General features: G+C 40.9%; 1 protein-coding gene across 1 annotated transcript in view; it reads right to left on the reverse strand.

Annotated features, from left to right (window-relative positions):
• Positions 1–19161: 19161 nt before the first annotated feature.
• The window catches only part of KCNK10 (potassium two pore domain channel subfamily K member 10), a 68028-nt gene continuing 63522 nt past the window's right edge, over positions 19162–23667 (reverse strand). Inside the window, exons 6-7 of the mRNA XM_075104474.1 lie at positions 22228–22370; positions 19162–20405 (exon numbers count right to left, since the gene is read on the reverse strand). Of these exons, the coding sequence (XP_074960575.1) occupies positions 19782–20405; positions 22228–22370 (767 nt within the window). The 3' untranslated portion in view covers positions 19162–19781. The remainder of the gene's footprint in view (positions 20406–22227; positions 22371–23667) is intronic.

The following is a 23667-nucleotide window of genomic DNA, read 5'->3' on the forward strand; positions in this document are numbered from 1 at the left end:
GAGTGTATCAGATCAGCCATCTAAGCTGACCCAGGCACAGTGACTTTGGGAAGAGCAAATACAACAGCATACCCACAGCTTGTGTGGATGCTCTGTGCTGCTGCAGTGGGTCTGAGACACTTCGTAGTATTTGGATCTCCTCAGCTGAACGTTGTGGGTCAGATTTCTCAGATGAGAGTTTTTATTAATTCAGTCTTCATAGTTTTTAGCAGGCAAAGCATGCAACTTGATTCAAAGTGCTAACCCTGCTCCCACTGTATTAGTTATCTTTGATGGGACAGCTTAAACCGCACAAGTCCCCTTGGCTGTGGGTCAAATACTTGACTGATTCTTATCACTCACAAGTGAGTCTGCTCTCTGAAGGACTCCACCAAATGCCTGAGAAAGACTTTCACTCCTCTCCTGGAGTAGAAAACCTTGTCAATATAGCCTTGTGATACTTAGGCTGTCCCTCTCACATGGACTTGTGAATTAAAGGGATGGTGACCATCAACAGCACAACAGGTTTTACCCACAAGGCTGCCCACAGTGTGTCCTGGCAGTACTGCTTCCCCTTCTAAGCCCAGCAGGGTCTCTGTCCACACATGAACCCCTGGGAGCAGGTGGCAGCTCTCCCCAGCTGCCCTTTATGTAGCACCAGGCACTGCAATTACCTGTGATGTAATTAGAAGTGAGGAGCAAAACATCCTTTGCAGAGATGGTTTGGGAGCCTGAGGCAAAAAGCTTTTGTCCACCAGCTTGTGGGCTAAGTAATTTAGAAATTCTTAAATAAGTGATGCTGAGCACTAGCAAGGCTTCAGATGATCAGAGAAGGAATTTCATCTCTGTCTCATCTGAGAAAACAAACAATAAAGGGAGGTAATAAGAAGCACCCAGTGGCTTCTTTTAGAAGAACTATGTCACGAACAACATGAAACAACATCAAAAGCTTGTGTATGACAATCCACACAATCCAACGCATGTTGACTAGAGACTTTCCTCTGATAACAGGATACTGGAAAAGCTATATTAAAAGGAGATAAGTACTCTAAAAGGTAAGACTCAAGGAACAATGGCTTCGTTGCTGTGCTTCTGATGAGTCCAGACAATAGCTGCAATTTTCCCCACTCTGGAAAAAAGAGGTGTTTTTTAGTGACTAGAAGAGCATCCAATATCCTCTCCCTCCTTATTGTGGAATTCACGAGGACATAGCATGGAAAGGGCAGGTGTGGACAGCCTGTGGTGGGGAGGAGCGCTGAGCAGACACCTCATGGCATGGCACAGCAGCCACCCAGGACCAAGGGTTGGCAATAAAGCTCAGAACCACCCCAGCACATGCATGAGCATATTCATGCAAAAATGATCATTTCATCTTGGTGAGTAGATTCTGCTTCCCTACCATGTGCTAGTTGTGTATTTACTGTACAGTGAAGGCTGAAACATATTAGAATAAGTAAGCAATAGACCAAGGCATATGGTTTCCAATAGTCCTTTGAACTATCTGCAGGCTCATCAAGAATCACCCAACCATCTAGCTGAACACTGAGATCTCAAAGAGCCAGTGACACTTCTGCAGAGACAATTTAATCTCTCTTTCCCTTTCCTGTGCATCCCTTGAGCTTAGAAGGAAGCCAGCATTTATTTCTTCCGTGCTGGGGAATCTCCCACTTCAGAGCCACAGGTAATCACTGCTGCAGAGCAGAGGGAGTATGAGGCAGCCACATACAGCACTAAGCAATAGAGGGCAGAGCAGGTTTGTCATCTCCTTGTTTGCCTAAAACCACTTTATCACAAAGTATCCAGCATACACAATAGCATTGCCACAAAGGACAGCTGGTCCCAGGTTGTATGCCGGAGTCCGCATTCGAATAGGACAGCTCATACCCTCTCTCCTGGCTTCTTACTACCTTCAGACCTCACTTTCTGGATACTTTGGTCCCCGTGATTGACAGTCAGCACCTGCCAGGCACAGTGGCAGTATGTCCTTCTGGATGAAACAGCACAAGCCCCTTTTTGAAGTTAATCTTCAGTAAAAATGCATGAAGTCCCAAAAGGGGGAGGGAGACAGGCAGTATCGTGGGTCTGGTTGAAAGAGGCAGATGTGAAAACCTCTGAACAACGTATTTGAATTTGGGTCCTTTCATTATCCAAAGGCCTTTGTTGCCTTAATACCTGCTTACGAGACAACTGAAAGGAGGTATTGTTGTCAAGCCATTCGGTGGCAGGCAGGAATCCACATTAATCACTCCATACTGTCTGCTGACAATCTCAGGAAAAAAGGGGCACATCCCACTTTGAACATGACAATTAGAAGCCACTTCTAAATTAATGCAGATAACCTCAGAAGACTATGGCTGGCTATCACGAATGTGGTGAGTGACTTGCAAAATGAAAAAAGAAAAGAAAAATATAATCAATAATTCAGAAGATTTCCTGAACGAGATATTATATGGTGCAGTGTGCTCCAAACCCTCAGCTATCATCTATGCTCTTTCTGCTTAAAACTCACTGAAGCAAGTTAAACATTTTTTTCTCCCCTTTGATGCATATACAAACAGATAATCTCATTGAAGTGGCATGGCATGATAACACATATTGATGACACTGGACATGCACAGCCCTATTTTACTTACCTATTAACATTAGCAAGGGTCCTCAGAGATATATTGCTATATTGAAATAAAGTCCCCATCCTTGTCCAAGACACAACACTGTATACTTATACTGGCATGTCAATCCAGCAGTGTAATTTTGGATTTACACACCTAAGAGTACAGGAGCTAGTCTTTACACAGTACTCCAGGATCTCACTCCTTGAAAAGAAGAAAATTTGTTTCAAATATTTCATTCTATACATAGTACAAACTAGATATTGTCTGGGTCAGCAAGTGGAAACATAACTCCCTGATCTAAGGATCAGGCACACATGACACAGCAAGGAGATACAGGTACCCACTCCTGACCAGTCCCCATTCCTGACTAGCATCACACAGGCTCTGCCATGCTCCTTTGTCAGTGAAACATGAAAATGCAGCACATAAAGAAGTCTTTGAAAACGCTGCTTCAATGTCTTTGCAATTTATGGCTGTAAATCAGAATGTTTCCTGATGGGACTGAAGGGTGAATTTCCATTTCTCTGTTCCTCTTCTCCCACAGAAGTCCACAAGTCCCTACACTAAAATTAAGCAACTTATGTAAAAAGTAAAATTCCAAAGAGGTTTATTCCCCTTCTTACTCCACATTGTTCCTAAAGGACTGAAATGTCCTTTGATAACACTATGCCCAAGCCATTTCTTCAGTTTGAAACTGAACCAAACATTTACTGTATAGAAATTTCTAACTGCAACATAAATCAGAACTCTTTGGCAAAGCTTTCTGTTCCATGATTAATAGGCTACTGGATTCAGAAATGAAGGCTTTCAAAACACAGTCTGTTGGACCTGGGCAAAAATGCAATTCTCTTTTAATTTCAAATCTTTTAAGTTACAACACCTGCAATAGACCTTGAAAAGTTACAGGATGAGCCTTAAATTTTCCTCCTTGCAATTTTACAGGTGATGTGTGGCGTGTTCTATCCTCTTCATTTTAGAGAATGAGATTTCTGCAACTAGAAGGGACTAAATCAATGTATAAGTGACTCCATCTCACAAGCAGCTTACTCTGACAAGTTGCTATATAAAATTGGTAATGGAGCTTCACCACTTTGTAGTGTGTATTCAAAGCCATCGTAAAGTAGTGCCAAAACTAAATAACTTCTGCTTCTTGTTGCTGTTAGCCCAGCATAATGAATATGGTCAAGTGAGAGGGAACTGGACTCAGGTTTTTTCTGTATTTTACTTGAACCTCACTAGGACCAATGGAGAGGCTCAGCCATCACAGGAGTTTCGGCTGGAAGAGGTAACAACTTCTAAAAGCTTATGAAGCTTTACAAAACAGACCTTCACTATGGCTATTGAAGTAAAGAAATGACTCTGTGTGATGCTCCAAGACTTCAAGATCCTGGTCTGCAACAGCCATATAAAACCAGTATTTTCTACAGGGTCACCAGAGGATGAATGGAGGCATTTTTTATTATAATTAAAACAAAACAAAAAAAAGAGGAAAACAAAAACATCAACAAAAGCAGAACTAATCACAGCCCATAAAAAAAAAAAGATGCACTAAAGAAACAAGTGTGGCCAAGCAGTAGATTTCCAGTTTCAAAGCAAAATGTTGCTTACTACTTAAAGTTTTTACTGCAGATTACAGAAATGCAAACCAAACCCAGTTCTCATTGAGATCCGTGATTGGAATTGATTTGGAAGAGAAAGATATCTTCCATGGGACCTCAATGCAATTTTTTTTTGCTTTGTAGACTGAAACAGCATAAAAGCTATTGGGTTAAGTGCATCTGAGCTTACCAAACAACTACAGTAAAGGGAGAAAAAGAAAAGGAGACTGCTGGTCAAAGTAAAGCTGTTGCCATAAGGGTGTATGAAGATGGCTAGGTCTATTTGATATGAGGGGCTTTCAGGAGACCTTTGAATATCAAGGTTAGAGGGAGGTGTACTACCCAGAAATCTCTAAACTGTGTATAAAAGGACAACATGGGAGACAAACATGAGGGTCCCACTTCCTGCAGGATTGTTCCATAAGCATTTGCTCAGGGCAGGAGAGCAGCAGCACTGAAGAGCCCTCTCCCTAGCTCCAGAGTGACTGGCCAGATTGACTTGGGAGGGTACTTCTCATACCCTACTGTAATCCTTTCTTCTGCCAGAAGCTTATGTTCTTTCCCACTTGCCAGGGCAACTGACCATGAGAAATCAAGGTCTTATATCAAAACCAATAGATACCTCAGCTTCTAAGTGTCAGATTTACTGGATGGCACAGGTTGAAAGGCTTACTTTCACTCTGCATTGGTAACATCTGATATTTGCAAAGACTGCACAAAATATTGCACTTGGCAGGACAAAAGAGAAAAAGTGTTGGCGAAAAAGAGACTGGACACTTTTGTAGTAAGACTCTCTAGAGAAGGGTCCTATTTCAGGATCTCTCTTGCTAAATACTCGCTTGCTTCTCAGTTACTTCATCACTTCTACTAGCCTTTGCAGGACACAAAGGGGTAGTCATGAAAAGATGGAAGTCTTTACAGAGGTGGAGACAGAATGTAAAAGAAACATGAGGGCTCAGTGCATTGACTGTGTAGGAGGGTGTTCAACAGGCAGTTCCAAAACTGAGCTATAATTTCCACCTTTAATCAAAGAGTAACTCAAAATCCACAAGCAACTTGTGAAACATTTCTGGGGAAAAAAAAAATTATGCTGCTTTCTAGTTGCAAAGCCAAAAAGAAAGTTCTGCTTGAAGAGAGAGGAGTGAAAACTGTGCCATTTCTGAAGCTGATCTTCATGGCTGCATGTAGATGCTCATTTTAATGTCCTTTTAGACATCTGAAATTCCGTGACTTCCTGAATACTTCAAATGGAAAGTCAGTACTTTTTTTTATTGAGCTTTTTGATTAACTTGCAAACATGATGGGCTTGTGGAGCTTTCGCATTCCATTAGTAATGCACTACCCACTGCAAATTTAAGATATTATACAAGGATTTAAATTGAACTGCATGCACGAAGCATTTTCTGAGGCATCCATGGTCTTATCTATGTATGTGTCACTCTTCCCCCCAGCTTGAAAATAAAGCATCTATATGCAGTCCAGCCAGGGCACAGAAAGACTGGATGCTCGTAATACATCACCAAAAGTTAGCTCTCATTCCAGGGAAATATTTGCATCATACTACTTTTTTTCCAAGAGAGAGAGCAAAGCAATTTTGTAAACCCTCTGTGCTGTATTTCCTTCTTACAGATGATTAGTATCTTCAGGCACTGATACTCCTCTTGTCTCATTGCTCTGACCTGGGTCAAGGTGATGAAGGCCTTTTTATCTTAAGTTCTTCTTGGAACTTGGAAAGGACTTCAGGACAAATCCAGTATCTCTCTTCAGTGTCTAAAAGGTTGGTGCTAGAATATTTAACAGTTTTGATGCCTAACCTAAAACTAGCTTCTATGTGGAATGAAGGGAAGGGTAAGTATCAAATCTCATTCCTCAAGGATTTTGCTCAGAATTTATAAAAACACTTGTGTCCTTTCAGGATGTGATTTGGACACCTTTCTCCTTCCTTCCACAAGTTGGAACATAGGAAGTTCCACCTAAACATGAGAAATAGCATCTTTCCTGTGAGGGTGCCAGAGCAGGGGTACAGGCTGCCCAGGGAGGGTGTGGAGTCCCTTCCCTGGAGACATTCAAAACCTGCCTGGATGCGTTCCTGTGCCCCCTGCTCTGGGTGTGCCTGATCAAGCAGGGGGGTTGGACAAGGTGATCTCCAGAGGTCCCTTCCAACCCCCACCATTCTGTGATTCTGTGAAAAGTGGCCTGAGGTAAGGAACAGAAGAAAGTTTACTCTTAAAAGTAGGAAAAATTTGTATTGGAAGTATTGCTTCTCATTGAAATGGAAAAGAAAGGAACATGGCACAGTTTTCTCCAAAGTTTCAGAAGAGGTGCATCTTATTTGGGCCACACAATAGTCCTAGGGATGAATCAGCACTATGCAGTAAAAAGGACTATTGTCTTCAAAATCTCTGGTGCAGAAGCTAAAAGAAATCTCTTAGTTTAGGAAATTAAATGCCACAGTAGAAAACTGGATTCTTTTATCTCTGCTCGGAAATGCTGAACAAGTCACACAACCAGGTTTTTCTAAGGTGATCGGAATCTGTTTCATCCTCATTTGCTGGACACTTATATCTGGGGCTGATTTGCTAAACAGCTGGATCCTTATATCCCAAAGTCTGAAGTGCTACATAATACTAGAGTAAAATCTCAGGTTCCCAGCTCCTCAGGCTGAACCCACAGCATTAATGGGAAGACACCCTTTGTGCTTCATCCTACTCTCTGTTAGAGTGGAAGAATACCACTGCCTTACCTCCATGTAGCACCACAAAAAAGCAGTTAATACCCGTGAATCCTTTCAGATACACTAGTGATTAATGCTACCAAGAAGCCCATGAGAAAATATCGATCTACAGAGCATGGGTGGAACAGTTTACAGCAAATAAGACCAGGGTTTATACAGTGAATATGAAGGAAAAGCTAAAATACTTAATAACTGAGCACAGTGCAGAACACACGGCATGAGATGGAAACACCATGACAAGTATGTGATGACATAAATCAAAGATTGTCTTATAAAGTAGATGTAAGAGGAATTAAGGTGCATGGGCAATCTTAATTCTGGCATTTCCTAATTTTTTTAGTGCCTGACTACAAATTTAACAATGAATCTTAAAGAATAAGACATGGAATACTATCGAAGTTTAACCTAGCAGTTTATTCATAGGGAAAGTTGTGACTTTGAGAGAGTCGTGGTACAATCAAGAGAGGAAGGCTGGCCTGCTACTAAAGCATATAGTAGCAAGTCAGAGTTAAAACCCTGGCTTGGATGCAAGCTTCTGTGTAGCCTCAGATAGGTCGTTTCCAAGGTATTTGTGACAAGAATTAATTTTTACTTCTTAGCACATGAGATCTGGCAAGAAAATGTTCCACTGAAAAAAAAAAAAAGAAAAAAACCAAAACTTAAATAAGTATTATCATCATGTCACTAACAACACTACAATTTGTCCTACATTTCCCATTTTCCTGTCTTTTTGGTGCTTCATGGAAATTCTGTGACTATTGAAATACAATGCAGTACATTAAACATGAAGCTGAAACAAGTACCTCAAGGAAGAAAACATCTCTGCCCAGAGCTGAAGTTAATACTCAGGTAGAATTTACTATGCTACCAAAATAATTTATATTATTAAGATTTCATATGTGCCCTTACCTTAGCATTGGCTGCTCACATGAAGATTGGATCATTAAACTCCTATTGGGATAAAGACTATGTTTCCCAAATGCTAGCTTGCCTTTTCTAGTGATTTTGCTACATACATACTGGTGAGAGATTTGGTGTACAACAGGAGAGAAGCAGCCTTCTCTTACTTGAACCATATATGCCTCCTGCTGGCTAAACCATTTGACTATTCTCATTTAGGTTGACAAACCAAGTTCAGTTGATTTCTTTCATCTGGAATTAAAAAAAAAAGACAAAGTGTTTTCTCACCTTGTAAGCCAATCTTTTTTCATTGGAAGCTCCTTTAACTTTCAGGGAAAAGTTCGTTTTCAATGGAAATGTGCCATTTTGATTCAGGTTGAAATGCAAATTGGATTTGGCTGAACTTTCTTTACTGCTTTTGTATTTCATTGAGAAGATAATGCTTCATTTTGGTTTGACCCCAAATTACCTTTTTGTCTTCCAGAGTTTATCTCTGAACCTAAATATCAGTAATTCAGAGCTCCAATTTACCAAGATTTAATTCATTTTCCAGACTGTTCTTAGCCCAGGGACTAAGGTTTTTCTGTAGTGTTTTGCTAGCCTTGTGCAATTTTGCACCTAATGCTGGATCATACCCCTGTTTAAAATCTGATCCAAATATAGTATCCTTTCATCCAATCCACTCCCATTTTTCTTTCCTAAAATTGGAAAAAGAGAAAAAAATCAACTTATTCTCTTATTCTTTAGCAGAGTTTTCCTCTCTGGAAAACTATTCCTACTACTTGTCAAGATCTCAGAGATTTTTTTGTTGCGGGGGGGGGGCGACGGTCGGACGACGGGACACACACCCAAACCCAAAAATAACCACAAAAACAAAACCAGTGAGACTTTGGTTTTTATGGTCATTAAAATACTTAGAAACAGAGTATTTCTGCTAAGTGGACCAGAGATGACAAAGAAGGCCCCCCACACACAGTATAAGAAGAAAAGCCACATCTGTCTACTCTGCACTCTTCCTCACTGAATACTGGCACTGCAGCGTCCTAACATCTGGCCGTTTCATAGCCAGTAACATTTTGAAATCTTTGCCTAGCCAAGGGACACTGACACATCCAAGGTTACTGCTTGACAGGTTGACATTTCAACCAATGTTTTCTGCCCTTCTGCACTCCGGATGCATATTGATTGCAACACAAGCTATTAATAATCACATTAATGGACACAATAACCTCCTCCAACACTCTGCAGGTTCTCTCTAGAAGCCTATTTTTTCTTTCCAAAGCTCACATGGCTGTTAAACAAAGCTCTTTTTCTGGGTCCATGAGCACCTTTGTGTCTCCTTTTAATTCTTAGTACAAACTGACCAGTAAACTGCCTAAATATCTAAGCAATACCAGTGCACACAGAAAGGAAGAGACTTAACTATTTCCTCTTACTGAGCTACATTTTTGGACATATAACACTATATTTCTTTGAAACTTTTTTCAGCATCTGAGGGCATCCCCAGTGTACTCTTTTTCTTCATAATCTGAATGCTTAAGGGGAATTTACTATACATGTCAACAACAGATAAGTCTGTCTAGACCAGTATGCTGAGATGGTCGTTGCTTAAAACAAACAGCCTCAGGACCACAAATACAATAGTCACCATCGAATTTATAGAAAGTACCTCAGTTTTCGTGGCCTTCACAGCTTCCCTTCACACATGAAAAAAGATAAATCAACAACTACCTTGCAGAGATCTTAGATTAAATTTACTGTAGGTGGGCCGCTTGCTAGGGGTGTTAATGAGGAGCAGGCAAGCAGGAACAGGAAGCCTAGGGAGGGAGGTGTGACCAGTGATGGGCAAGAGAAATTGCCAAGCACAGCCTGAATCTGTTTTGCTGTTACATTAAATTGGCTTGTTTGGGAACTGCCAAATAAAATCTAATGAGATCAGATTGCTTCATGCAGGATTGCAAGTGGGCATGGATAATAATTTATTAGTGCTCAGCCTGAGTGAGGGAGATCAGTCTACAGAGCCTATTTTAATAGGTCAGAGCAGACTTAGCAGGGCAGGAAACTTAAGCAATGAAAAGCAGAAATGAAATTATTCATTTAAAGCTCTCGTTAAGCTGTAAAAGATAAAACAACTTCCTGCTAAAAAGGAATTAATATTTGTAGGGTGAGATAGTAAAAATTTTATTTACCAGTTTATTTTAAGACAAGTCCAGACTTCAGGGGGATTCCTCCTCTTTTCCTTCCCATGAAAAATCCAGTCATACACCTTTCCTCAAACAGCAAGACTCTGCTTTGTTATAAATCATTCTCAGCAGGCAGCTGTGCAGAAGGGATTCAAGGGAAAAAGGTGACAATTGCGGCCCATAATGGGGGTTGTTTTGGGGTTTGTTGGTTTGTTTTGGTTTTTTTTTTTAAACCTGACAAACTATGTTTAGTTTACCAAATTGAGCTACATTAGAATGAGAAATGGAGATAAAATAATATAATTGGCTCCACAGCACAGCATGCATTCCTCTCGAGACGGACCTGCTCTAGGAAAGGGTCTGGCTGAACAGTTGAGTATGCTGTTGTCTTTGAGAAGCGCCCCAGCTGGAGGATTAAACACTTCAGTGTAAATCTGACAGCACAACTTGTATCTTTGTGCACCCAAGGCTCACTGGAAATCCCGTTGTTCCTCAGATAGTGCTATTCCCTTGTAACAAAACACGTAGTCATCATTTGTTTGTGCTTAATGCCTCAAGCCTGCTGCTGTATTCACACTGTGGAGGAGTATCACCTCGCTTGGCTCCAACCTCTCAACACACTTTAACAGATGTGACAATGATTGCCAGGACTCTTGTTTTTCCTGCTGCAACATCTTAAAGTCATCCCCATGTCTGTAATGTGACATAAAAATGACCTCATGAGGTTCCTGGCTGTGTTTAATGATTCTTTGCAAAACAGCCTCAGTTTATGTGCTGTTTTGTTTCTTTTCCAATCCTTCCATTCCCAGCTTCTGCTCTGGAACATGCTGGGTACTTTTTTTCCCACAAACCCCCGTAGGAAGAAGAGATTTGCAGGTCAAACTCTGTCCTTTGTGGAATTTTCTGTGTCTCTTATTCTGCCCAGATAGTCATGCAAGGGAAAGCAATTAGCTTGCAATTGTTAGATCAGTACGTAGTGCACACAAGGGATTAATAGCCAGCTGACTTTCTCCTTGCTGGATTAGCTCTGGAAGGTTAACAAGAGCAAAATGCAGTGTGTGTGTCTTTATTTTCATTGATGACACCTGCAAAAGCATGAAATGCACAGAAGTCCAGATATGTTCAGTGAGATAGTGGCTTAGGGAAAAGGTTTCGGTGCGGAGTTTTTTGTTGCTTGTTTGTTTGTTTTTCTTCCCTTCTTCCCCCCTTCCCCCCCTCCGGAAATACAATATTGTTTTTCCTGCTTTTGGCTGAACATGAAAGTCAGTTGTCCACCCTAAGAAATATTCAGATTTCTGCTTAAAAGTAGGACTATGTTGCTCATTTTACACTCTTCTTTTTTAAAGTGACTCTCATGGTTCTAAGTGAGAGAGAAGGACTGCAGTTTTGGACCCCCACCAGTTAACCTATATGGCACATTGTGGTTCAGTTTAATAGCGTGGATATCATAAATAAGGTCTTTATGTGCACGACCAAGACTCAGAGTCCCAACGTGCTCAGGAACATAATGCAACCTTATTTTACTGCTTTATTCTTCCTAGTCATATGATAATACTTAGAAGGAAATAGTGGCACAGGTCCATTTAGCTAACTGCTTCAAGTCAAAGCTATGGTGTCCATCTATCCTGCTTAAATTTGGTTCAGTAATGATATTTTCCCAAAAGAGAGCCCAAGAAATGGCACCGTCAAGAAAAACATCAGCACCTTGTGCAAGAAGGGAAGGATGACCCAGAGGCAGTCTCCTACACTGGGGAAAGTCTCCAACATCCTCCGTGGAAATGATCTAAAGCTTTGCCAGGAAGCAGCTTGTCACCTGCCAGCCCAAGCAACGTGCTGTGAAATCTGTGTGGGATCCTCCTTCCTGCACTATTCAGTTTTAGTATGCTAGTTCTAAATTTATTATTTTTTAATGCAACCTTAATTTTTTTTCTGCTGTGTAACAACTTGTTTCAAAAATAGTTGGTGTTATGCAAAATGGCAAATTGTACTGAGAAAATCATGTTTCAGCAAGAAACTTAGTGCAACCCTCAGCATCCTGCATAGAGATATTGGGCTGGAAAGAAAGTATTTCACAACTTGTCACACGTCCACCCTCTTGCTTTTTTTTTCATTGTCTTTCCCAATCACCTCTAGAAACAATTGCTTGGGTCAGCTGGCTAGATAAATCAGCTTGCTGGAGGACTCTAAAAACAAAGTAGACTTCTGTATATCCCAGGCAATAGTCACAAAGTCAGAGCAAACAGCTGTAGCTAGATAAGGTCATGCCCTGGAAGTAGAAATCAAGTGAACAAGCAGAATGAGAATGTGCATAATCTAGAAAATGCAAATAACCATTTTTACAAGAAAAAACGAGTGATACAGAGTAGCCAAAGCAGGTCCGATTAAGAGACACATGCTTTTCAGGGAGGAGAGATAATCTGAAACTAGGAGGTGCGCTTTGGAGAAATATGTATTGACTTACACAATTAATATGCAAGTAAAAAGAACCAGTATGGACTCTGTAGCACAAACAGCATATAAAGAGTGGCATAAAAACAGGGGAGGTTTTTTTTGCTCACTCCAGTGAATACTTTTTTCTTTTTTTTCTTCAAAGGCAAGGGAAGGATCAGCCATGAGAGATCTTTGCATACACTATACTGAAATATCAACCGCACTGGCAGGAATGTTTTTGTCACCCCCATTTGCTGACAAAGGAATGGCAGTTCAAAAGTTTGCATCCTTTGTGAATGCACTATGACTGGCCTGTGTTGCAGTTTCCCAAGCTGATGAAAAAACAAGGCAGCAGGGGAAACTGAGGCCTCACATAGAAGGTAGCCAACATGAAGACACCAAAAAGCTGGGGGGAAAAAAAAAAAAAAAATCACAGTAAAAGACAACCTCAACATTGTCTATGCTTCCCAAGGTCAAAAAACTTCACCTCCTCCTTCCTCATCATTAGTAACTTCTTCCAGACATCCTGGCAAATAATTTCAATGGAGAGAGACTAGGAAAGAGCGATGGAGCCTCCTCAAAGCTCTGCTTCTTGTTTCCCTACTGACTGGTCACCAGGTGCAGAATCATGGCTCACTACAAGTAGAGGTATGGCTGGAAGTTTCTACTTTTCTTTTGAAACCAGCCCAGCACCAATGCTTCCCAAATTAGAAAGCCAGAAACACTGCAATCTGGATTGTCAACCAAACAGAAAAGGTAGGAGGGGCAAAATCAAGCACAAAGATCCGGCAACAATGAGATTACCAGCAATGCACTGTTTTCCACAGGGATATGGAAAAGGGAAGATTAGTTACAGCTCCTCTGCCCTTGCTGGGTAATAGGACAACAGAGAGAGAAAAAAACAACAGGAAAAGCATTTTCATCATCCAGAAGGTCTTTGTTGCAATTTTTTTTCCATCTTTGTAAAACATTACATCATAAAATAAAGACAATAGCAGCAAAACTTATCAGGATGGTACAAGAACATTCTGCTCTGTACCCTGGTAATGACATCTATGAAATTGTCCCTTTTCTGAAAATGCCTTTCTAAAGCACCATAAAATCTTACAGAGAGAGAGAGAGAAAGAGGGACAGAGACAAGAGAGTAAATAGAACATCCTTCCAAGTGGATTTACTGATTGTTTATACTACAATTTGATCAGGAAAAATAGTAGATCAGCATCCCACCAAAATGTTTCCTCATATTTTCAAAAAGTTCTTTGTCAAACGCAAGGCTGAAAATGACTAATAGTGGTTTCTCAGCCCTGTCCACAAGGTCCAGATTGAATTTTATCAGAACTTGGAAAAAAAAACCAGTCTAAAACTACATTTAAACAGTGGCCTGAATAAATTTAAATTGCTGGAAAGCTGTGATCCAGATATAAATCCTGCCTTTTTCTAATTATAGCTACTACATGACTCCAGGATCTGAGAAACTGCTAAATGGTAGGCTGAAAGCTGGTATGTTTGGCTTATATCTCACAATAGGCACTGTAAGCTTTCCTCTTTAAGCACCCAGCTCTCAGAAGGAAAAAAAGAGTGTGTAGGTGGAATATATTTGGGAGACTAACATATTCTTTCTCACATGCCAAATATCACCTGCCTGTGATTTGCTCTCAAGGAGTTCCGCCAAGGAAAGCAGATCCTATTTGCCTCAGAAGGCCACCTGCTACAGAAATGTCCACTTTCCCCCAAAAGCAGCAGCACTGGTATTTCCTCAGCTCAGATGTGACCTGTAACCAGAGCTGAGGGAGCACAGAAGCTCACATCCACCTGCATGGAGCGGGGAGGCATCACCATTAAGTCTGTGTGCAAGGACCAATTACATGTGCCGTGTGGAGGGTGGGCATGTGCTCATGTTCAACTGGAGACTTTTTCCAATCAGTTCATGAGAACTCACCAGTGTTGTGGGTGAGACTTGCCTTTAGAGTGACCTTCTCACCCCAGCGTGATCCAGCTCATGGAGCATGTGCTGGCTACATCAGGAGACTCCCAAATTAGCTTTCACAACTGCTTCCTCTGATTTCAACAGCATGAGTGAACAGGGTCTAACATCATTATGCACTTCAGCTGCAGTGGCAAGAGGAAGAAAATATGGTCCAGCTCAGCAATGGTATTAAGGAGAGTAACTGCTACTGGTAGTAAAGGAGATGGGGTCCTTGGGAAGAATTAGGCAACCTAACAGAATTTTCAGATCTGCATTTTTTTTTTTCCTGACATATTGCAGGCAACTAGTTTCACACATTAATCTACAAGCCTTTATTTGAGTTTCATAGATTTGTGTTGATTTGCTTTATGTTTTCATTGATATTTAATTGCCTAGGGAACTGATTCTGAAGCTGGGCTTATTTGTATTTAGTACTGATATAATGCTATCCCAGTAAGTGTAAATGGCACAGATACAGCTCTAAAAAGCTTAAAAAAACCAAGCTAACTCCACTTCACTGACTTGGTGGGGTCAGATTTTGGCCTTATGTTAGATGAAACATAGGTCAGAATAAATAAATGTACAGGAAGGACTGAAGCAGTTCCCAGTCACCTTTCAAATTCACGTCTGTGTAGTAGAAGACTTCTTGTTCTAGGTTAGTACACAACATAACATAAAGCTTGGTCTTTGCCTGTTATTTATTTTTAGTGGATGGTGGGAAAAGTGAGACTAGCAGACATCATGCAACCTGACAACACAAATAAGCCCCTGAGAAAACCAAAGCTGGCAAACAAACAGCCCATGTACAGCATAAACACAAATTCTTCAGGAAAATGCAAGTTTTTAAAAGACAGGGTTTTCAACACCCTGAGCTCACAGACATACTTTCATTCATTGTGGGTTAAAGAATTTTGCAGAAAGTCTCTGGCATAGCCCATTAATGGCTTTGGAAGGAGCAGACTTGTGCTAGAGACATCATAAAGTCAGACAGCAGAAGCTCAGATGATTTATAATTTCACAGCAACAACCAAAAGCAGATTTCATTAATATAAATCACTGGTCTTTTTATTTATTATTATTTCTAATAGCATTTATTAGAAATAATGTTCCCTATTAAAGGATAATGAAATTCACAGACTGCCACATGGATGAAGTTACAAATCTTTTCAAAACCACTCATGCAAAATCTGCACAAGTTCAATGATGGTTAGTGGTTCAGGAAGATCCCCAAAGGAGCATACCAGAATTCTCCTGCACAAGACAGGACTGCAGAACTGAAAGCTGTAGGAAAACAGAAACTGAGTTGTCCTCAGTGTGAGGGCTGCAGCTACAGAAAATCCATGTTTTGTTTGTTCTTTCAGGTCCCAATTCCCATGCGAAGTCATGTTGTGCTCAGGGCAGGATCTGAGAGCTAAAGTCAGTAAGTCTTGCTTTTGTTTGACTTTTTATTTTCAGGCTGCTGTGCAAGGGTGTAATTTAGAGCAAAGAGTTTTGGATATGGTTCAGACTACCTTTTGCTAAAACTTTCAATAATGGTGGAACACCTCTCTAGAAATAACATCAGAAGTTTTTTATAAGTATTATTAAATGCCAAAGGAGGAGAATTTTAGCCATAAAAACACTTGATATTTGAACTGAGATTCTCTCCCAAGCTGTTGCATAGAACTAAAACCAAGAAATGGCCTTTACAAGGGGAGAAGAAATTTAGGACATTAAAATGTCATTTTAGTTGTCAGACACTTCTGTCCGGTCCCCTATGCAATACACCATATGCACTTCCCATATTATAATAAAAATAATGTATGTTGAGGTATTTCGTAGGCAATCCTATAGGAGAAAATATTTACTCCAGTAGCAGTCTGGCAGCTTTCTCAGCAAGCTTCACAGACAGAGAAATGGAGAGGAATGAAAAAGAGCATTTTGCTTGTAAAAGGTCATCAAATGCTCAGTTCAGAATCTCACTGGGAGTTTATTTAACATTGTCCTTTGTCCCTCAAACTATCATATCCCAAACCAGGAGTTGCTGAAGACACACTGCTGATAAAATCTCAGCCAGGGACTCCGGCATGGCATGGCCAGGCAGAAACTAGAGTAAGACACACACGCCATCAGCTAGAATCAGGACAGGGGACAGACTGAGAACTCAGGAAGTTTAAAGATTAAAAATAGGCCAAGATTTCATTGTCCTTCTATCCCATCAGAGCAAATAGTTCTGAATTTGGCCACCAAACTTTCCCTTCTCAGTCACTTTGTCCATGTTGACCTGTTTTCCATTATTTGCCCACTGTCCAATTCCCTGCTCACACAGACAAGTCCTACGAGACAGACTTTTGCTTTCCCTGACTCTAATCAGCAGAAATGCTCTGGCTATGACTAAGCCTTATATTTCACATATAGGAAATGCATCTCCTTACAGCTGCCTGTGCATCTGTGCAGGACTTTTCCATTACAGGCAAGCATTTCTTGCAAGAACTCAGCTGAGTAACAAATAACATTGCATGCATGATGCTGGTTTCAGCATTTGGTAACCAAGGAGAATTGTTAGCACACTTTCATGCTTTCATTGTTAGCATGCTTTCAGAGTCAGATGAGATGCTTTTGTGCGCCTGATCCTTCACACAAGCAAAGCACAGGATGGTGTAACCAGGCAGTACTTTAATTCCCAGCACACAAATTGCATGTCTGAGCACCTCTGAACCTTTTCTGGAATTCAAATGCAAATCTAAATTGTAGCATTCACTCCTAACTTCCCACCAGGCCACAGTAAAACCCCAGATCTGAACAACATAAAACTTTACTACATCCAGGTATGCTTCATCCATCCTGGCACTACAGAATTAGCACAACATGATTCACTGTATTTCTGAGTAAGAAAGCTTAAGAAGATTTGCTCATGTGTGGCACTCAAAGCTGAACTTCATCCCAGGCTTGGCCAAAACCAGGAGCACCAGGAAGGCTAAAGAACTCCAAGGCTTGAACAGACCTGCATCTTGTTGGTGTCTGCCTGTGGCTTGAGGAGGATGGGATCTGAGGATGGCCACAAGTAGCCATCTGCATCATTGTGAAGCAGAGCACAGGGCTGCGTGGCACAGAAGCCTCCAAAGCCACAGCAGCTCTTGAGGCAGATGAAACCTTCCCTGGCGACTGGGCTTACTGCCCTACCTCCAGTAAGCTAAAGCCAGAGTGCAGCCCTGCACCTTGAGAGATTAATTGGCAAACTAAGCAGAATTCAATTTCTATTGGATCTTATTGAGTTAAAGCAATCCCAAATGACCTGAAATTTTTCAAACATTGTTTTTTCATCCTTAATTTTCAGACAGATAACAAAATTAGAAAGATGATATGATATGTCAAAGGAAGTGAACTAGGAGATAGAACATACTAACAAGGTCTTTCTTCCAATGCACTAGTAGAATTTGGCTCACTCCTGCAAATTGTGCAGAGTCAATTAGATAGGCAAATACGCATGCTCAAAATTTGCATTTGCATTGCCATGCTTCTATTCATAGCCATGGCAATCATGTATTCTGGTGACCAGTTAGATTTTGATTTGGCTCATTGTGCATAATATCTCAGAAACGGTCACAGAAAATGAAGCATGCATTTGTGTGTATGTAGACATGGGCACGCAGATCCAAAAGTCTGTCTGTATGACCTGCGAGTGTCTATGTGTTTCACTAGCTTGTAAGACTCGGTACGTCTCTGCCATCTATATCTGTGCTTACTTTCCCTATAAGCCTACAGTCTGAATTGCAGGAATATTTAAGGTTTTGTGAAGGCGCAGGAAAGCATTGCTGGTGCGATCGTGTGAATCTTGTTTCCAGCATGCAAAATCTTCTATCTGCAATAGCAAACACAGTAGCCCACAGGCTGAGGCTACAGAAATATAGTGTGGTTTGCAATTCCCATTATTTTGCAGCCTTTTCTTTGAATATTTACTGTGAAGTCTAGGGACATTTGTATTTTTTATACCCATATGTCCAGACGCCACAAAAGATTGGTTACATTTCACTTTAGTCTAGAAATACAGAGAGCTCATGTTTAGATTTTATCAAGAAAAGAGATAGCAAATGTCAAACAGAGATAGTACCTGAAAGGAAATAAAACAAATAATTCAAAATACTTGTTTAAAAAGTTACAAAATATGACAGCATTAATGGCACTTAAAGCTATAAGCACTTAAAAGATTACCACCATATTTTTCTCAACTTCTTTTCCTAAATTTCTTTTTCCTGTTTACTTTTTCTGAGCTTATGACCGCAGCTTATGTCTAAACCCAAACCCAGCAAAAGGGGCAGAGAGCCCTGAGATTCTATAGTTGCCCTGGCCCTCATTTCAATACTGTATATGCTCTTATGTCTATTTTTAAAAGTTCAGATTCAGCTACAGAGAACAGCAGTTTGCTGACATGCAAAAGCTATAGCTTTCCTTCTGTCTTCATAGTCTTACAGCATTAAAACTGAAGGTTTTTTTCAGTGGTAGAAAGTGTGAATGAGAAATTCTTTATAAAAACCCAGTTGGCCCACTGTTTTATACATATAGCCAAATATCATTAAATTAGTGTTTCTCTTCTTTTAAACAACATAGCCCAAGATGTTGCATTTTTCTTCATATGCGCTTTCTTGCTGTGACTTTATATTTAATATTTCCTACACAAGAAAAAAAATCCATTTGTTTCTTTTCCTTTTTTTGTCAGTGGTTAAGATAAATACGCGCAGAGTTTTTTTCTTTTTCTTTTTTTTTTTTGTTTTGTTTTGTTAATCAAAAGAGCAATCCGACCCTTAAATATGTCTGTGTTGATTTTTCAAACCAGCACCCAGCTGGTAGCTCTGTCCATGGACATTCTTTTGGAGTTTAGAAAGATAATGCATCTGATTCAAAAATGGAAAAAAAAAAATCTAGCCTGGATCACGTGCCAAAACATAAACTAAGCCTTACTGAAAGTTTCTAGTTCACTCCAATCGTTTCTCCTCTTTTTAATCACCAGGGGAAGGCTTTATGGATGCATACTCCATTACAAAGATAAACTCTTTTTCCTCCCTTTCAAAGGCTCTTCTTACATAGCTGCCCTTTGTCTAATATTAGGCCATGACAGGAGCACTCTGGTGATATTGCCGTGGTTCAATCTCTTCGTGTCTTGCCCTGGTAATCTTATACAGGCTGAAATTTCCATGTGTGTGGCTTTCTGTTGCCATTCTGCAGTGCTGTGTTCCTGATTTGTTTTGGCAGAGCAAACTTGAGTCTTTATGGCACAGTGAAATATTCTTCGATGCTATATAATTCAGACTGAATAAGGAGTCTGTATAAGGCACGTGTCTCAATATATATAAGTATATAAAAACACTAACATTGTTAATTCAAGTCAAGCATCCTTTACATTTAATTTCTGTCTTCAAGTAACGCTTTATTTTCATGTTCCCTTTCTTTGGTTTCATTGGGGATCACTCCATTCGCCAAGTCTGAGTGCTGCTGGATATAGTTGGTCAGGACTGCAGTGCTAGAAGAGTTCTCAGAATTACACATCTTCTCCATCTCCTCTTCCTTTTTTTCTTCATCCAAGGAGTAGTTTCGGAAGGTCTCGTAAATTTTACGCACATCCTCGGGGATGGTCTTTTTGAGGTCTTTGTTTTTCCTTTTGGTCATCTTAGCAGACGATCCAAACTTGTTAATGATGTTGTCCTCGGATGCTCCCTGCCCGTGCTTGTTGAGTTGATCAGGCCCTTTAAGGCGCAGGTTGTTAGGCCTATTGTTGATGCTTTCCTGAGATGAGGCCTTGAAGCGTCCTGTTTCCAAGGCAGTAAAGACAGAGCGCTTCTCTGGAGAAAGCATGTCTAAGGAGTGGGCTCGCTGGTCCAGGCCCAGGCGCCTGCGCTCCATGCTCCGAATGGTGGCTGCCCGCTGAAGTTTGTCGTGGATCTCCACGCTGAGCCGCCTCCGTGTCTCTCTGAACTCAGCTGTCACATTCGCTTTCCACTCCGCTGCATGAGCTTTTATTTCTCCAACCTTTACAACAACAAGAAAGAGAAATGAACAAAAAAAAAAAAAAAAAAGAAAAAGAAAAATTAAGTGACAGTGTTTGCTATAGAACAGCAGCACAAACACTTTCTTCTCTGGCATAAAATCAGACACCAGTCCCAGCTCCAGTGCATCTATCTGGACCAAAACTTCAGCAGCAAAGTGGTTATACTGGGCAAGCTCTAAACACACCAACTAATGACTAGCTAATGGCTTATGTGGCATATAACTTGCCTGCCTGTTTCACATTTTACCACCCCACACATTTTACAGCTGTGTTACATGATGGGAGGTGTTCATGCTAATCCCTCCTTGGTTAAGAACAAAATTTGTGACTTATAATGTCAGTAGTAGATGGTCAGGAGTGGGCAAAATTAATCACATGTGGTTATACCAGTATGCTTCAGAACAGCACAACAACCAGTGTAGCAATACAGTAATGTATTTTCCCGTATGGCTGATGGATGGAGCTGTTCAGTCTCACTGAAGGTTCTGTTCAGTGCCACAGAGCCACAGAGCGACTAATGTTGGAAACATCAATTAGATAACTTCAAGTGAATTTCTGACTGATCCAGTCCAGAGTTCATTCCCAGGGACAAGTGTAGCTGTATTTAATGGAGGTTTCCATTGCATAACTGTCCAAATATCACCCTCAAGCCAGCTGGAGGAGTTTTCAACACATATTCTGTGTGGGCACCATAAGTGTGTCCTTAAACGTCTCACTGCTTTTCTCTGGTTTACTCCTTTGCACCTAATGGCTAAGAATAAAGCACCTACATGGCTGCTGTATTGAATAAATATTTCTTCCAAAATGAGAAAAAAGAAAATAAATGACCAAGCAATATCTCAGTCAACACAGGCCTTTTCCAAAGTTCAGCTAAAGAACAGATTCAGGAGTACGATGTCTGCAGGAGCCCACCAAAGTCAATGCTTTGCTTGGGCTGCTGTAGCAGAACTCAGTTTCTGCATTCAGTGATCCACAAGGGAAGTAATCTTTGGTTCCTCATACCAGGTGAGCAGGTGTCCATTTAGAACCATATTACTTGTGGCAGCAGGCATCTCGCATCCACTGTGAGAGATCAGATTCCCACCTATAGGTGCCTGCTGATGATCAGCCTGACAGCCAAACTCTCTGTGAAGCCCCCTTCATTAATGGAGATGCACAGGGGATGCACGGGGCCTCGGGTAACACAGATGCCTTCATAAATGATAAACAGCACTACCCCTCTACTGAACTTTGTCTACACCTGCTCTTTGGCAAACCCTGCCAGGTTAGCTTTGCTAGTAATGCAGGAGGAGATTGCCTTAAAAATTGAAATTATATTATTAACGTCCTCCACAATAGACTTCAGCTCTAAAGCTGGCATAGGGAGAAGTAGGAAAAGCCAGTATAAAACCCTGGTTTAAAGGCAGATTCTTGTTTCATAATGAAGAGAGCCAACTAATGTCTTCAAAACCCATGCATCTCTGTTTCTAAAGACAGAACACTGAAATTTTTATCACAATTTTGTAGCTAGTTTCAGAGTGAAGTCTGGCCTCTCTTATTCCATAATTGCAATCTTACTGATGTGTTCTGTGTATTTGGTAGTACTGATAGAGGTGTAACCTAGGTTGCTTCCGTTGCTTTTTTTCCTCTCTTTGTACAGGAGATAAAGATCAGAACTAACTGGATACCAAAGGCAGCAAGTGGAGTAAATCATGGGGAATATTGAGCATTGGTCATGCAGAGGAGCATCCTTCTGGATGCAGGAATCAGGCACTTAAAGCTCTCTTATAAAATGTCAAAGCACTGATAAATTAGTAGTCATACCTCTTCTTTTGTCTTCTTGGATAGGACTCTTAACCAGTCTCCAATCATGCTCAGGACAGCAGCGAAATAGGCAAGGCCAACAAGGATCCAGAACCACACTAAGGGTTTATACCACTCCCGGTAATGAATGTCAGCATTTCCTCCTGAAATAAGCATATACTTATGCTTAGGAATCATGAGATGCCAAAATTATGACAAAATATCTGCAATTCTAAGAAATCCCTTAAAGTATTCCTTGACTCTTGCCAATTTCACTGTAGTTCTAATAATAGATGAGAGGCCTGTCAGATGGGAGGAGCAGTCTGTCTTAACTGAAGACTTCAAAAGTACCTATTGTTCTTCTGCTATGTGACCTGCCAGACCACCTAGTAAACACTTTTCTTTATATTGCTCATACTCTGAAGCAAGTCTGAAATTCCTGCTTTGACAGTACTTGCAACAGCATGAACACCTTTCCAAAAGAAAAGTTTAATACAGCTAGCCCTCCTTATTCTGAACTGCCTGCAGCCTGGTGGTTGAGAAACTTTACAGTTCAACCCCCTCAGGTTATGTTTTCCAGATTTTTTGGGGTTTAGCTGCAGGACTGAGAGACCTAAGTGCAGGAGAAAGAAAAGTAGCTTTGTCTTCCCCTCCAAATCAGGATATCTGACAGGAAGCCAACTGTGCATCAGCCCTGATAACAAAGATACACTGTCTGCTTGGGTATCGTTATAGGGGTGCATTCTCTGGCCAGTGACTTGAGAGAGATGGATCAAATGAAGCAACAAATATCCTATACGGTCTTCATGCAAGGATGCTTCCTCATACTAGGATGATCTGGTAAAACAAGTATGCGAGACATTTAGCAAATCTAATGGACTACAAAAGAGCCTAACATAAGTGCAGTAGCAGCCAAGCTACTGCCTACCACAGAACAGAATTATCTTTTCCAAAAGAAAGCAACAATAACCTCACTTTTGAGACTCCCAGTCCTGTCACAGTGCTATGTGCGCTGCAAGAATGGGAGCCAGTGAGAGGCAGGCACAGCCATGAGCTGAAGAGAGCAAGCGGCAGAGTCTGCACAGCCCCATGGGCACAGCCATATCCCTCAATGCACGTGAACAACCACCACCTTGGAGGTACCTGTGTAAACCTCTGCCTGAAGAGCAAGGCTACTAGGGGACTTGGGCAGAGGACTGCATGTTTCCTGGACTCCAGCCTTGGTTAGACAAGAGCTAGACACCAACCTGTACCTCTGTATAACTACAGATAGATTTTAGGATTTTCCCCTACTAAAATCACCGGACAACACAGTTCAGTATTTCTGCCTGAGCTTTTTGCAATCTAAGACATTCCTATCACTCTCTAATTTTATCCAGACTCAGTATGAGTGTATGTACAGTGTTCGAACATCCCCATGGAAAGTCAGATATTTGAGAATTGACAGGGACCCAAATATTG

The sequence above is a fragment of the Phalacrocorax aristotelis genome, chromosome 9 (genome assembly GCF_949628215.1).
Source record: "Phalacrocorax aristotelis chromosome 9, bGulAri2.1, whole genome shotgun sequence".
Classification (NCBI taxonomy): domain Eukaryota; kingdom Metazoa; phylum Chordata; class Aves; order Suliformes; family Phalacrocoracidae; genus Phalacrocorax; species Phalacrocorax aristotelis.